Genomic DNA, 13,079 nt, shown 5'->3' on the forward strand with positions numbered 1-13,079 from the left:
GAACCAAATGAGGTTCAGGCAGGCTGTCTGGTCGCTTGGTACAATTGAGAGATTGGCTAAGGATTGGTATTATCAGTGTGTTCAGCATTAGGAGCTGAAGAACTCTTCGGTTCGTACTCATCAACTGTTGTTCCGGGTTTGTCGGCTGTCCTATGGTTTTGCTTGCAGGGGTACCCTAATATTTCCCCAACAACTTGCTTGATTGTGGACGGGGCTTGGGATAGTTCTACTTATAGTGTAGGAGTAGGTTGGGTTATCCATGACCTTTGCTCACCGGAGGTTCTGGGTGGTGGGAGTCGGGCTTTTATGGCGAGTTCTGCTTTACATTCTAGTTACAGACCTGTTTATGGGGGGTTCAGTTTGCAGTGCGCAAAGGTTTCTTTATTCTCGAGGGTCTTTAGACATTTCGGTTTGCTGGCTCATTCAAGACTTGCGAGACGTCGTTCGTTCCCTGTTGGTGTGTCAGATTCGGAAAGTTCCTCGGGCTTGGGTTTCACCAGCTCATTGGTTGGCTGGGTGTGCTTGTCGTAGGCAATTTTTTTATTTTCAGTATTAGTTTTTTTCCTAGCTCTTTTGTCAAAAAAAAAAACATTATACAGCTAACGAAAGGCCTACAACAATTGTTTATCTAACTATCACTTAACTACTCCATTGTCTCTCGTATTTAATTTGCTTGACTTATTTTCTTGTCTTTACTACTTTCTTGTTTTCCTCTTTCTCACAAAGTAAATGTGTAAATGGCGGAAGCAATCATATTACCCATTGTTAAATCTATACTTGGCAAGATCGCCTTTACAAGCAAGCTTGCCATGTCCTCTATTTCTGAAAAAATAAAAGCAGCCAAGTCGGCTAAAAAAAGACATCAATAAGATAGCCGATAAGCTCACTGCTATTTGTGCTGTCCTCGAAGATGCCGAGAAGAAGTAGTTCACCAATAAGGCCATGAAACTATGGCTAAGAGATCTCAAGAATGTTGTTTATTATGGGGAAATTCATGTTAATCTCTTTGATTGCTATAAGACGTTAATCTAAGGGATCTGTAGGTATTTCAACCTGTTTAATGGAGGACAGAATTGCAACTTCCCTCTCGTGACATGTACAAGTTGCCACATATCAAGTGACTACTCATCCAACTTCACTAACGGCGTTAAACCTTGATGTAACGCCATGGCTGTAAATTAACTCCACAAGTCGAGATGAAGATCTCCTCCAAACATCTTTGGCTCTCTCCTTCAACATTCTGATAATGGGAAAAATTCATTTGGGGTAAATGAGACGCGCCATGAGTGACGACAACGATGGTGAATTTACGGCCAACACGCACTCTAATCCAAACCCCGACCACTGCACGCCCAAAACCCCATCTACCTTGACCACCGCACGGTCAGAACCCTCCGATCTCGACCTCGATTACCGCTCCGTTCTAATGAATCCCGCCATTGATGGGTTTCTCAAGCTTTTCCCATTTCAATGGAGATTTTTTTTTTGAATAAATCTTATTTCAATGGAGATTGGAGAAAGAGAGTTGAGTTTCTCGGGGGAGGGGATTCGGGGATTTGATTTTGGAGCTTTGAACAGCGATGCTCCGACAATTTAGGGTCGCCGGCGGTTTGGGGAAGACTAGGCGTCGGAAAGGAAGCCGTGCCAAACGCAGACGAAGAAGGGGGAGGGGGAAAGGGTGGCTGACCGGTGGAGGTGGTGGTGTTGAGAAAAAAAACACTATCTATATTTAATTTTAATTTGCTATCTATGAATTACGGTTATAATTGTGTAAAAAAAATACTGTTTGTGTTGGAATACTTTTTTTAAAAAAAATTATAGTCATTTTGTGAAATAAAATAAAAAGAAGTTCATCATTTCGGTGTTACACTTTTTGTGGGTTATCATTAAGAACTTTCCAAATTAATATTAACGTGTTTTACATTATATTGGTGAACTTATAAGGCGTAAAGTACGAAACATTATTTGAATATGGAAAATGAACATAATTTTGAAACAAAAATAATTGAAAAAAGTGAAAACAATCAAACAAAGGTGATTAAATAAATTTTGTTGCTAACTCTTGTCCCCACAATGTGGTGGAGCTAGTATCGTTTGATCCATTTCCGCAAGGTATTCGCACTCTTGCAAGCATGGATGTTTCTTGACTAATTTTATAATATAAGTTCCCTCTTTCTTTAAAAAAAAAATTGAAATTAAAACACTTTCAAACAAGAATAATTTTTGTATACATCCGATGTACAATAATTTACTGTACATTAGAGATCACTTTTTATCAAATTTAGGGTCACTTTTACAATTTTTTGGATAACTTTTATCAATAAAGTATAAATACTTCGTAACTTTTTTTATATCATGGTAACTTTTATTCATATTAGGATAACTTTTGCTCATTTTAGGAGTAACTTTATTTTAGGAGTAACTTTATTATACATAATTATTATAGATGTACAATATTTATTATACATCCGATTCATTTAAAAGTTTGTCTTCAAACAAAGCGTGTTGAATATATTTAAAGTCAAATGCATTCAACAAATCTAAGATATATAATCAAATGAAAGTCAAATGGATTTAATTTACTTGAATTTATTGAAAGTGAAACACATTCAAACAAAACTTATTGAATCTAATGAAATTCATACACAGTCGACCAAAGGTAAAAGCATCAAATATAAGTCAAATACATTAAAAAAAAATTAACTAATTGAATCAAATAATGAAATTGAAATGCATTAAACAAATCTAATTAAATCAAATGCAATATTTAAACAAAAGGTAACTGAATTAAAAGAAAGTCTAAGCATTAAACGAACCTAAATGAATTAAACGAAAGACCACAAAGGTAATTGAACATAAAGAAAGTCAACACATTCAAACAAAACAGATTAAATAAAATGAAAGCCACATGCATCCAACAAATCAATCTGACTCAAATGAAACTCAAATTCATTCAAGAAAGCTAATTCAATCAATAAAAGTCAAACACATTCAAACAAAAATAATTAAATCGAATTAGAATTCAAATTCAGTTGAACATACAAACTGATCAATTGTAAGTCAAACACATTCAAGGCTTATTGAACAAATGACAGTCAAATGAATTTAAAAAAAGATATTTGAATAAAAAATAAGTCACATTTAAACAAAACTAGTTAAATCAAAAGAAAGTCAACTGCATTACACAACGCTAAATGAATTAAATTAAAGTCAAACACATTCAAACAAAGTGAAATAAATCAAAAGAAAGTGAAATGCATTTAACAAAACTACTCCCTCCGTCCCAAATTACTCGTAACATTTTGACTTTTTGCACTATTCACACATCTTACTTTGACCATCTTTTTTAGCTATTATATGAAAGTCAATGTAGTCATGTAAGATATTGTTGGGTTTATTTTAATGTATATTTTCTTAATATAATTTTTTTTATAGACTTTATAAATATATAATAAAAGATATCGGCGGTCAAACATGTGCATTGGAAAGCGTGTATAGTCAAAATGTTGCAAGTAAACTGGGACAGAGGGAGTAATAGAATTACATGAAAACCTAATTCATTCAACAAAGCTAATTAAATCAATAGAAAGTTAAACATATCGAAAAAGATAATTGAATAAAATTAAAGTAAAAAAAAATGTAGAATAACAAATTGAAATATATGAAAGTTAAACACATTCAAACAAAGTGAAGTAATCAAATGCAAGTCAAATGAATTCAACAAAGCTAATTGAATCATATGAAAGTTAAAAATACTATATATTAGTTTTGTTCCGGTTTTACCTATTTTATGGTGTTTTTTACTTCACTAGTGGGTCCAACGCGTGAGATGCGCACGAAACGGCTAGCGGCTCTTCAAGGAGAGTTATAGCAATTGCACTAATTTCTTAGGAATGTGTGCATTATATTGTATTTTGTTATAAGATCCTCTCCAATGGTGAGACTCAAGCGAGTATTTTTAGGAAAGAGAGAGTATTTTTTGCAATGTATACCAATAAGTTATCTAAACTTAGCAACTCCGAAAGAAAGTTGCTAAATTTAGATACTCAACTTTGAATCTCATTTGACAAAAAGTGTAGGTCCCTTGTCAATATTCTAATATATTTTGTAATTTATTTAAGTTTTACCTTTTTTTTTATTATTATTTTTTAATCTTGCAATATTTGATATTAAAAAATAAATGGATTTGGTGGACCATATATTGAAAGTGACATTTGTATGTTTAAGAGAGTTTCACCATTGGAAAATTAGACTTCACATAAGTTGCTAAATTGAAAAGTGAGTATGGTATCACCATTGGAGGTAAAAAATAACTCATTTTGTATTTCAATACTCAAACTTGAGTCTCACCATTAGAAGATATTTATGTCATGAGGGATCATAAAATAATTACCTTGAGATAGACTTATTATGTCCTGATCAAAGGGGCCTTCGTACTTTATTTCCCAAGTTTTTTGTGGGAAGTGAATTTTCTCATGAATTTCCACTTCCTCGATTTTTTGTTTTGAATGTCAACCAAACTCTTATCCAATTTATCTAAAATACCATGAATTTCATCTCCCCTCATTTTATATTGCCAACCAAACAACGCCTTGATATACTAAATGAATTCTCCTTGTCAACATTTTTTTAAGGGAAATAGGCAAGCCTTGATGGAAATTCCAGAGAAAAAATACATATATTGAATTGGGTTTTAATTAGAATTAAATTAATGGCACAAAACAAGGCCTTGATATACTAAATGCAATATCAATTACAAACTCAAGCACTTATTGAGTTGGGTTTTACTCGTAATTAGAATTGAATTGATGGCACAAAATGAATGTATATGATAAAAATTACAATAATTTGTACAAAGTAAATGTCTAAATGACAATAATTGCTAATTGTTCAATTTTTTTTTATTAAGCTTCCTATGAAAAATTGAAAGCTCAATATTACGCGCAATTAACTATATATAACCTCCATTTTGCAAACTAAAAGCTTTTAACAGTTAACAATAATTTGGTATTAATCTTTTCGCTTGACCTAAACACTATTTTGACGGCTTCCTTTGAATAGTTCAGTGTCGGTTGCTCATCCTAGTTTAGACGCTGAAGGGTAACTTAGCTTAAAGATAATCAATCTGTTAAGGCTTGTTGGAAAACATGAGTAGACATGATGTGATTGCATCCAGGAGCTGAGATTACTCATCAGTTAGCTCCACCTACATTAAGGCTTTATGTTATTCTAACTATATACTGTGAAAAGAATACAAGACAATCACTTTTAACAATATAAAGAGCAACAACATAATCATCAGCATAATTACATAAGTCGCTAACACAAGAAAATCAAACAGCTACTATTTATTCACGCAATCAATGAACACTTAGCCAACAAAGTCAACCTTCGATCAATCACAATAGTATACAAAATCATCCTTAAACAACACTATTATTTCCCCATTTTGATGCATCATGACATAAAAAACGACCAAGATATTACCAGTAGTAAAAATTATTATGCTTCCCTTAAACCCATTACATAGATATTTTAATGATGCATACATCCAAATTTTAACTATATGTACCGTGATAGAATCTATTTTTAAGTATCATAAAGAATTTGAAACTTATAACCTTAAGTGCACGAGTATCATCATCCAAAAGTTGTTAAATATGAGATCAAATGATATGAAAATTGAAAACCAATAACATAACAGTTACATATAAAACCATCATTAGGAGAGCCCTAAGGCTAATTGCAAAAATGGAACCATCTTAAAATTAATTTCCGAAAAACAAGAGTTTACTTCAGCATATATGGCCATTACTATATAGAGGGTGAATTGGAGTCGAGGCCTCGAGAGTGAATAGGTCACCTGTCCAACAACAATAAGAACAACATTTAAGAGAAAAAAATAAATAATTGTATATATTATTAGAACAGCAAATTTAACATGAAAATCATCAAATTGCCATAATATACTCGAAAATTCATTCTTTGCCAGTCTTGCAATGAAGCTCTTCAAACCTTTTTCTGTCTCCTTTAAATAAAAAATGCTCCAATTCACTCCACTTTTTTTTTTTCTAAATCCATTCAAATCAAGGGAAATTAAATGAATGCCAAGACCAAAAAAAAATAATGCTCAGAATTTTAAATTTGCTCAATAAATCAAAACCCTAGAAAATAATTGAAATTGAAATAAAGATACAGTATTACCTTTGAAAAAGGGATTTTCCTTAACCATGTTAAACCATCAAACTTATCCTTTCAAGAACTTTCACATTAATGAAGTCGTTGAAAAACTTACGATCATATTTCTTCTCAAATCCACCAAGAAGATTCTTGTTCAATGAAATAAAAAATTTAGGGTAGAAAATGACCACACAGAAGGAGAAGATGATGAAAGAGTGAGAGGATATGCCATGGAGGTGGGTATTAGAAAATTAGAGAGAGGGAGAGAAACGTTTAATGTTTGTGAGACTTCAATAGAAAAGATGAACAGAGCCACACAGAGGAGAAATGAGGCGTGATGGCCCGCTACCAGGTATGGGCCCTTGTGTCCAATACTAGGGGCAAATGTGTCATTTCGTCATTAAAATTGGGACAGTAACTCAATCTTGTCACTGGCTGTAAAATTCATTCTCTCTCCTCTTACCAATGTAAAAAAATCCCTCATTCTCTCTCTATAGAGTTCTCACCGGAAAACTGATCGAAAAAAGGGTCGCTAAAAACCCTAGCGAAAATCCTTGCTAAAACACTTAAAAATTCTTGCTAAAACGGTCACAAATTTGTCGAATTTAGTGCAGGTGGTGTTGTGAACAAGAATTTCGTAAGTTCAAGGTTTTTGGGAGTGATACAATTTCGGGGGGATCTATTTTGGCAGTAATTCGAAGGTGTTCCAAGTTTTTATATACAACAATCGTCCGAACCATGGCAGGTAAACGTAATTTATTATTCAAGTTGTTGAAATCCGTAATAAGATAGTGTTTTTTTATTACAACAAGGGTTGTAATTGTATCAGGTGGTAGAAGAGGTGCAAGGGGTGGTCGCAGGGGCAAAAGTAGTGTCGGAGAAGTTTTGGGAAAGGACAAGGTAATTTTGATTTGTATGTGCATATTTTCGAGTAGAATTCCTGTTGGAGTTACATAATATTTTGATTATTATGGTATTTGTACTGTTGATTAAGATGTATAATTTGTTTATTTATGCATAGCTAGCTTTCCAAGGAGTATGCTTATAGAATAGAATTCCTGTATATGTTGTTTGTTTATTCTTGCATAAGCTTCCACATTTAAGCTTAAGGATTGAAGGTTTACTTTGTAATTGAACACGTGTACGCTTAGTTTAAAACATGAAGATTCAGTATATACTTAGTTTGATGATGTAGTTTGAAATATGTAGATTTCTCAATCAATAGTGCAACTACATGATGAATTCCTAACTTATACATATTTTATTATTGTACATTATTTTAATGTTCTGTAATTTTGACATTAGTAAGCTACTCCCCATGATTTGTTTTACTCTTTCTCCTGGCTGCATAATATGTTACTTCTAATTCTGCTTCTTCCAGGCTCTCACTTGTTAGGTGACATGACTGATTTTTGAGTTTTAATCCTGCTTTTTATTGCTTATTCATGTGTGTTGAAGCATTGTGTAGTTACTTTTTCGATTATTATTTAGAGATTTTCTTAATCTGATTTTTATAAGCAATGTGTAGTTTTATAAGTAGTTTTATCATTATTTATCAGGAATATGAAGAAGATATATCCGATGCGGAAGTTGATAATGGTGGTAGGAACTCGCAAAAGGTATTGGTAAATAAATACAGTCAATGTATAAGCTAATGTGTTGGTTTGATCGTTTGAGGGGTTGATGATAAAATAACTAATGTGTTGGTTTGGTGTTGTAGGTTAGTAAGAAACTTGATGAAGCTATGTACAGGGTGAGTTTTGAATTATATTTTTTTGTGCTTGATATTGTTGTTGAGGAGTTAATGTATATTTGTCTCTGGGTGGTAGGACAATTCACTAAGTGAAGGAGGGAAAATGAAGCAACTTGGTAAAGTGATTGAACGATGCAAGAAGGAGCTTAAAAGGGTAACAAACCCAAGACTGTTGCTATATTTTATTGAAGTTGTATGTGTATTGTTTTGGGAATTCATTTATGTTAGTATGTTGTTTGCAGCCTGAAAATTTTAATTGTCGAGTGGAGTATTTTGGGATGATCGTTAATGAGTTTTGTGAGAAGAAAAGGAAGATAGTTAAGGAGATGGGATCTGCTGGACTTTTTGGTCTAGTTGACAAGCAGCTACCAAGGGAGCTGTGTTATTGGCTTGCTACAAGAGTTGATGTAGCATCTTATTCCCTGAATATTCCTGATGGGCTAGAGTTTACATTCGACCCCATTCAAGTTCATTGGGTTCTTGGCATTCCAAAGGGCCATTTGCCTATTCTGAAGGAAGCTGTTGATGACACCGCGCGGCATTATCTTGATCGTGTCGTAGATTGATTTAGCTTGATAACCCCTAGCAATGTAAAAGGGATCCCGAGGAAAAATTTAGTAGAAGTTGTTGCAGCTCCACTTGATGATGTGATTGAGTTTAAGGTTGCGTTCTTGCTGCTAGCCCTAGTGGATGTTTTGTGCCCGACAACATCCTATAGGCTGTGCCCTAAGTTACTTCCAGCAGCAATAGCAGCAGTGGATCACGAGGCTTATGATTGGTGTTCGTTAGTACTGGAAAAACTTATGTATTCAGTTTCTAGCTTTGCAAGAAGGTTCTACCCTAATGGCTATTCCAAGGGATATGGAGGGTGTACAATATTCCTCGTGGTTAGTTTATTTAATTGTATGCACTGGTTGATGGTTTAATGTACTTTTTAGTGGAGTAATGAAACCGCGTATGTTGCAGATTATGTATCTTGATCGTTTGAGAAGGCCCCCTGTAAAATGGGGTGTGTTTCCTCGGTTGAAGTGTTGGACGGAAGCCGATATAAACAAGGCTAAGAAGGTGGATCGTATTGTAGATGGTGATTTTGGGAAATTGGGGGTAAGTAAAAATACTGAAATCAGATTGTGTGATGAAAATATTATTCAACAATATATTAATTGTGTTTTTTTGTAAATGTGTGTAGTGTGTCAATGCAGCATATGGCAGGCCACACGAAAGGGACGCATTGGACCTTATGCCAATGAAAAGAAGTGTTGTGGCTGCAAAGGTAAGTGTTGAGTATTGTTTTTGTTTCGAGCGAGGAGTTGGTTGTACACACTTGAGTTTGAAACACTTAAGCTTGATATTACAATGTTGAAAACAATAGGTTGCAGAAGTGTTGATGAGGAGTGTTGATCAAGAGGATTCGGAGGAGGATATAGAGGAAGAACTTATACTCACTTAGGATGTGAAAAAGCATCCCCGGGAAGGACCCGATTATTTTGGACGGAACAAGTCTTCAGGTTCAGGTAATGCAAAGGGAAGTTAGTAAATTTGTTTGTGTCTGTTGTTCATTAGCAAAGGGAACTCAGTAAATTTGTTTGTGTGTGTTGTTCATTATGCAATCTTATTATCATTATGTCCCTTGCAAGGTTCTTGTTCTGATGTGCCTGACATCAATGTCTTTGATTACATCTCAAGTGGCCTAATTTGTTCATCACTAAACATTGTAGATAATGGGGGGGGGGGGGGGGGGGGTGGACAGCCAGAGGGAGGTTCAACAAGATAAGGAGAGACAGGAAAGGCAGTAAAGGAGCTGGAGGAGAAGGAGCGAAAAGAGAGGGAGGAGCAGGACAGATTGAGGGAGGAAAAGGAGAGGATGGAAAGGGAGGAATTACAGAGGGTGGAAGTAGAGAGGATGGAAAAAGCTGAAAAAGAGAGGGTGGAAAGGGAGGAGTTGGAGAGGCTGGAACTAGAGAGGGTTGAAAGAGAGAGGGTGGAAAGGGAGGAGTTGGAGAGGCTAGAATTGGAGAGGCTTGAAAGAGAGAAAGAGAGGCTTGAAAGAGAGAAGGAGCAAGAAGAATTGGATCGGCTTGAGAAAGAGAAAGAGGAATTCGAGAGGTTGAACAAACAGAGACAAGAAAAGGGGGAGAAGCAGATAAGGGATGGGGAGAAGGAGATTAGGGATAATGGGAATAATGAGGAGACCAGAATAATCCGAGGACCAGGAAGTCCTGAGATAAGTGATGCAGAGATAAGTTATAGCTCTGAGGAAGAAATTACGTCTGAGTCTGGCTCGCCATCGTGCTTGTTTGATGCGAGTGATCGTAGTCGTCGTAAACAGAAAACAACGGCAACACCCAATAAATTAGTACAAGGATATGTTTTAACTTGGCGGCCTAGGAAGAATCGGAAGTATCGGCAAGCAATATTTGATTATGTCAGACTGAACACCAATTTCTCACCGAGGCAGCACATTGAGATATAAGCATTCTGCTTCAAACTTTGTAGAATCTTACTGGTTGTATATATGATATTTTTATAAAAATAAGTACAAATATATTGCAGTGAAGATGATCCGGTGATGCTTAGTTGTGTCGGCCATGTAGCAGGACTTAGCCTGTGTGCTAGTATTGCTTTGAGTAGGGGTCAAGTTGTTGAGCAGGTACTTTTAAATACTATAATTAAATGTGGATTTGATGTCGTTATAATTCAAAATGTGAATCTTGTAAGTTTTGCGTAATTGAACTTGTTCTTACCTTAGTTATCATTGTATTGTAGTATGTGAGGGTTGCTGCTAAACTTTATGAAAAGGTTTGGGCTTAGAGATATGTTGGCCGTAGTTGGCGGTTCATGTTGGATCCGGCATTTGCGGTATGTAAATTCAATTAATCATTACTTCCTAGGATCACTTACTCATTTGTGTTAGTATTTATATGTCAATTTTCCCGAACTAATATGTTAGTGCTTTTGTCCAGAATCGCGTTTTGAACATGAAGACTCCTGAGGACTAGGACAGGACCACAAGAGTGTATACCAGGTAAATGTTAGGACTATCTCTGAATCGCATCAATGTGGTAAGTAATTACCGGGATTACTATAACTCCCAGCAAACACTATATAATAATTCATAATATGTAGCTAAAACTACTGTTTTTACTTTGGTGTTTGTCCCTGTTGTATTGGCGAATCACTGGTAGTGTGTAGAATTTTCATTAAATTGAGAAGAGATCCTAGTGATAGACTCAATGGAGACGACAACCGCTGCCGATCTCCACTCGATTAATGTGCAGAAGCTGGTATAATTCTACAAACTGTGTAATAATTGTTATAATACCAATCTGGTACTCTCTCCTATTGTCTGACATGCCCTTTGTGTTTGTAGTTAGGCATATGCCATGGATTTGGTGTTTCAGATTCTAGATGAAGAATGGCCCCTTGGAATCGTTGGCAATTAGACAATGACTTCGCTTAGAATGAATCAACGGGAGACTTATGGGTTTTGCTATAATTTTATGTTATTTTATGAATATAATGTACATTTTTTATCACCATAATTTACGTGAGAATTATTATGTTTAATGTCGATAATAGGCACAGTTGTGGAGTCCATATGCTAGCTGCAATAAAGCGCAATTCTGAGAGACTCTTAACAGAATTGAGTTTGGTGAGAGTTTGTATTTGGTTTCAGAAATGAGTATATGTTTGTGTGGGTGTATTCTGTGTGTGTGTTTTTTTGATCATTTTCCGAAGTTTGGTGCAGGATCCAAATATAAATGTTGAGCGGTCGTGGCTGTTATTTGAGGATCTAATGTCTGAGTTTAACGATGCTCGACCTGCTGTGCTGGATGCAGTGCCCAAGAAAGGCCCATAATGCATATATGGGCATATATGGAGAGCTGTAAATATGTTTTCATGAATATAGTTTGAATGTAGGCTTCTATGGCTTGTTAGTCTTATGGATTGTTTCACCTTGGGCAGCTGACTTCAATGGCCGTGGCTCACTTTTTGTTGAATTAAAAATAAATAAATTTTAAATACGGATATTTGAAATATTTAAAATAAATCATTACAATTATGATGCGTTTTAGAATAATGCAGTGATGAGTTGGTGCTTAAGCGTTTTACAAAATCAAAGTAAAATACGAAGTAAAATACAATATAAAGGTATTTCCATTACCAAGTAACTGCGACGACATCTAATAATACACATCTAACTTCACATATACTTAGCTACATTCGTAATTGAAAGCATTTAAATTTCACATATACTTAGCAATTACAGGCATACCATTCAACTCATTAGTTGAAATGGTTACATTCTTAAACAAGGACTCCTTCTTGAAGATGAGTATTGCCATGCCTCTGCAAACACCGTCTGCCTCAGCCAAATACAGTGTGTACGGTTTTAGGTCCGCCAAAACCCACCTTCTAATTTCATTTGAGACCCTTGTTTCTGCAACAATAAAGATGTCAGGATGATTAAGATCAATTAGTTGCGTAACTTGACTTGGGAAATCCCTATGAGATAATCCCTTACAATTCCATAGGAGGATTTTATAGTCTCCACAATCTTCAATCCTTATGACAGGGGGTTGGTCAACCACGAGCTTCATTGACATTGAAAAAAACCGTCCATCCTTTACATGAGAAGTGGCATTAACTGATTTCAATTCCATCCAAATGCTCTTTAGACAGGGAGTACAGACCACTAACCTCACATCATCCGAAGAGCTATGCACCGTAGTCAAATATTCCCCACAAGTAATGGTGCTTCTTTTAAGCCTTTTTGGCAGTGGTCTTGTGAAGGCTAATACTTCATCTAATGTTGTCAATAACTTAGCCAACCTTACATTCTCAATTAGCCACTCGAAGTACAGCTTCAACGGCTTTGGTAGTAGTGATAGATCACTTAAATCGGGGATGTGGAAAGGTGAATGTTACCATCGCTAGATACTTCAACAATGTTTCGTGAGTGGTGTGCGTTTTGTGGTTTTAGAATTAACTTTACCAAGTCCCTTTTTCTGGTGGAACTTCATTTTGACAAGGTTTTTTGAGGAGCTAGGACATTTTAGGCAGGCAATTGACTTAGATTTCTTGTTTGGAGAATGAAAGGATTAGCGGGATGCCCGTTTCCTTTTACTTTTGTGAGTTACCATCA

At 35.3% G+C, this 13,079-nt stretch overlaps 2 protein-coding genes and 1 long non-coding RNA gene across 6 annotated transcripts; 2 read left to right on the forward strand and 1 right to left on the reverse strand.

The window, feature by feature from the left end:
* Window positions 1–4,818: 4,818 nt before the first annotated feature.
* On the reverse strand, window positions 4,819–6,457 carry LOC145582389 (uncharacterized). The gene is made up of 3 exons (XR_014099870.1): window positions 6,205–6,457; window positions 5,795–5,863; window positions 4,819–5,206 (listed from the first exon to the last, which is right to left on the reverse strand). It is a non-coding gene; the product is annotated as an uncharacterized LOC145582389 (long non-coding RNA).
* Window positions 6,458–6,628: 171 nt separating this feature from the next.
* Window positions 6,629–9,037, forward strand: LOC145583251 (uncharacterized). Of its 2 annotated transcripts, XM_081640444.1 has the most exons (7): window positions 6,629–6,925; window positions 7,010–7,080; window positions 7,740–7,799; window positions 7,901–7,933; window positions 8,010–8,087; window positions 8,176–8,820; window positions 8,900–9,037. In XM_081640444.1, the coding sequence occupies exons 1-6, from the start codon at window positions 6,919–6,921 to the stop codon at window positions 8,497–8,499; spliced, it is 573 nt and encodes a 190-aa protein (XP_081496570.1). In that variant the 5' UTR covers window positions 6,629–6,918; the 3' UTR covers window positions 8,500–8,820; window positions 8,900–9,037. The 2 variants fall into 2 exon arrangements, with proteins under 2 accessions (XP_081496570.1, XP_081496571.1); XM_081640445.1 differs by lacking the exon at window positions 7,901–7,933.
* A 355-nt stretch (window positions 9,038–9,392) lies between these two features.
* LOC145583249 (uncharacterized) lies at window positions 9,393–11,562 on the forward strand. Of its 3 annotated transcripts, XM_081640442.1 has the most exons (5): window positions 9,393–10,583; window positions 10,700–10,792; window positions 10,897–10,958; window positions 11,119–11,217; window positions 11,304–11,562. In XM_081640442.1, exon 1 carries the CDS (start codon window positions 9,798–9,800, stop codon window positions 10,404–10,406), a length of 609 nt encoding a protein of 202 aa, XP_081496568.1. In that variant the 5' UTR covers window positions 9,393–9,797; the 3' UTR covers window positions 10,407–10,583; window positions 10,700–10,792; window positions 10,897–10,958; window positions 11,119–11,217; window positions 11,304–11,562. The 3 variants fall into 3 exon arrangements, with proteins under 3 accessions (XP_081496568.1, XP_081496567.1, XP_081496569.1); XM_081640441.1 differs by having other exon boundaries at window positions 10,897–11,217; XM_081640443.1 differs by having other exon boundaries at window positions 10,897–11,217; window positions 11,308–11,562.
* Window positions 11,563–13,079: the final 1,517 nt, after the last annotated feature.

The sequence above is a fragment of the Chenopodium album genome, chromosome 15 (assembly GCF_948465745.1).
Source record: "Chenopodium album chromosome 15, dcCheAlbu1.1, whole genome shotgun sequence".
NCBI lineage: Eukaryota > Viridiplantae > Streptophyta > Magnoliopsida > Caryophyllales > Amaranthaceae > Chenopodium > Chenopodium album.

Excerpts from the sequence above, each read along its gene's own strand:
- LOC145583249 (XM_081640441.1), top strand. The coding sequence starts at position 9,798 with ATGGAAAGGGAGGAATTACAGAGGGTGGAAGTAGAGAGGATGGAAAAA.
- LOC145583251 (XM_081640444.1), top strand. Across the intron at positions 7,800-7,900 it reads GTGGTAGGAACTCGCAAAAG|GTTAGTAAGAAACTTGATGA; the intron begins GTATTGGTAAAT and ends TTGGTGTTGTAG. Across the intron at positions 8,088-8,175 it reads GCAAGAAGGAGCTTAAAAGG|CCTGAAAATTTTAATTGTCG; the intron begins GTAACAAACCCA and ends TGTTGTTTGCAG.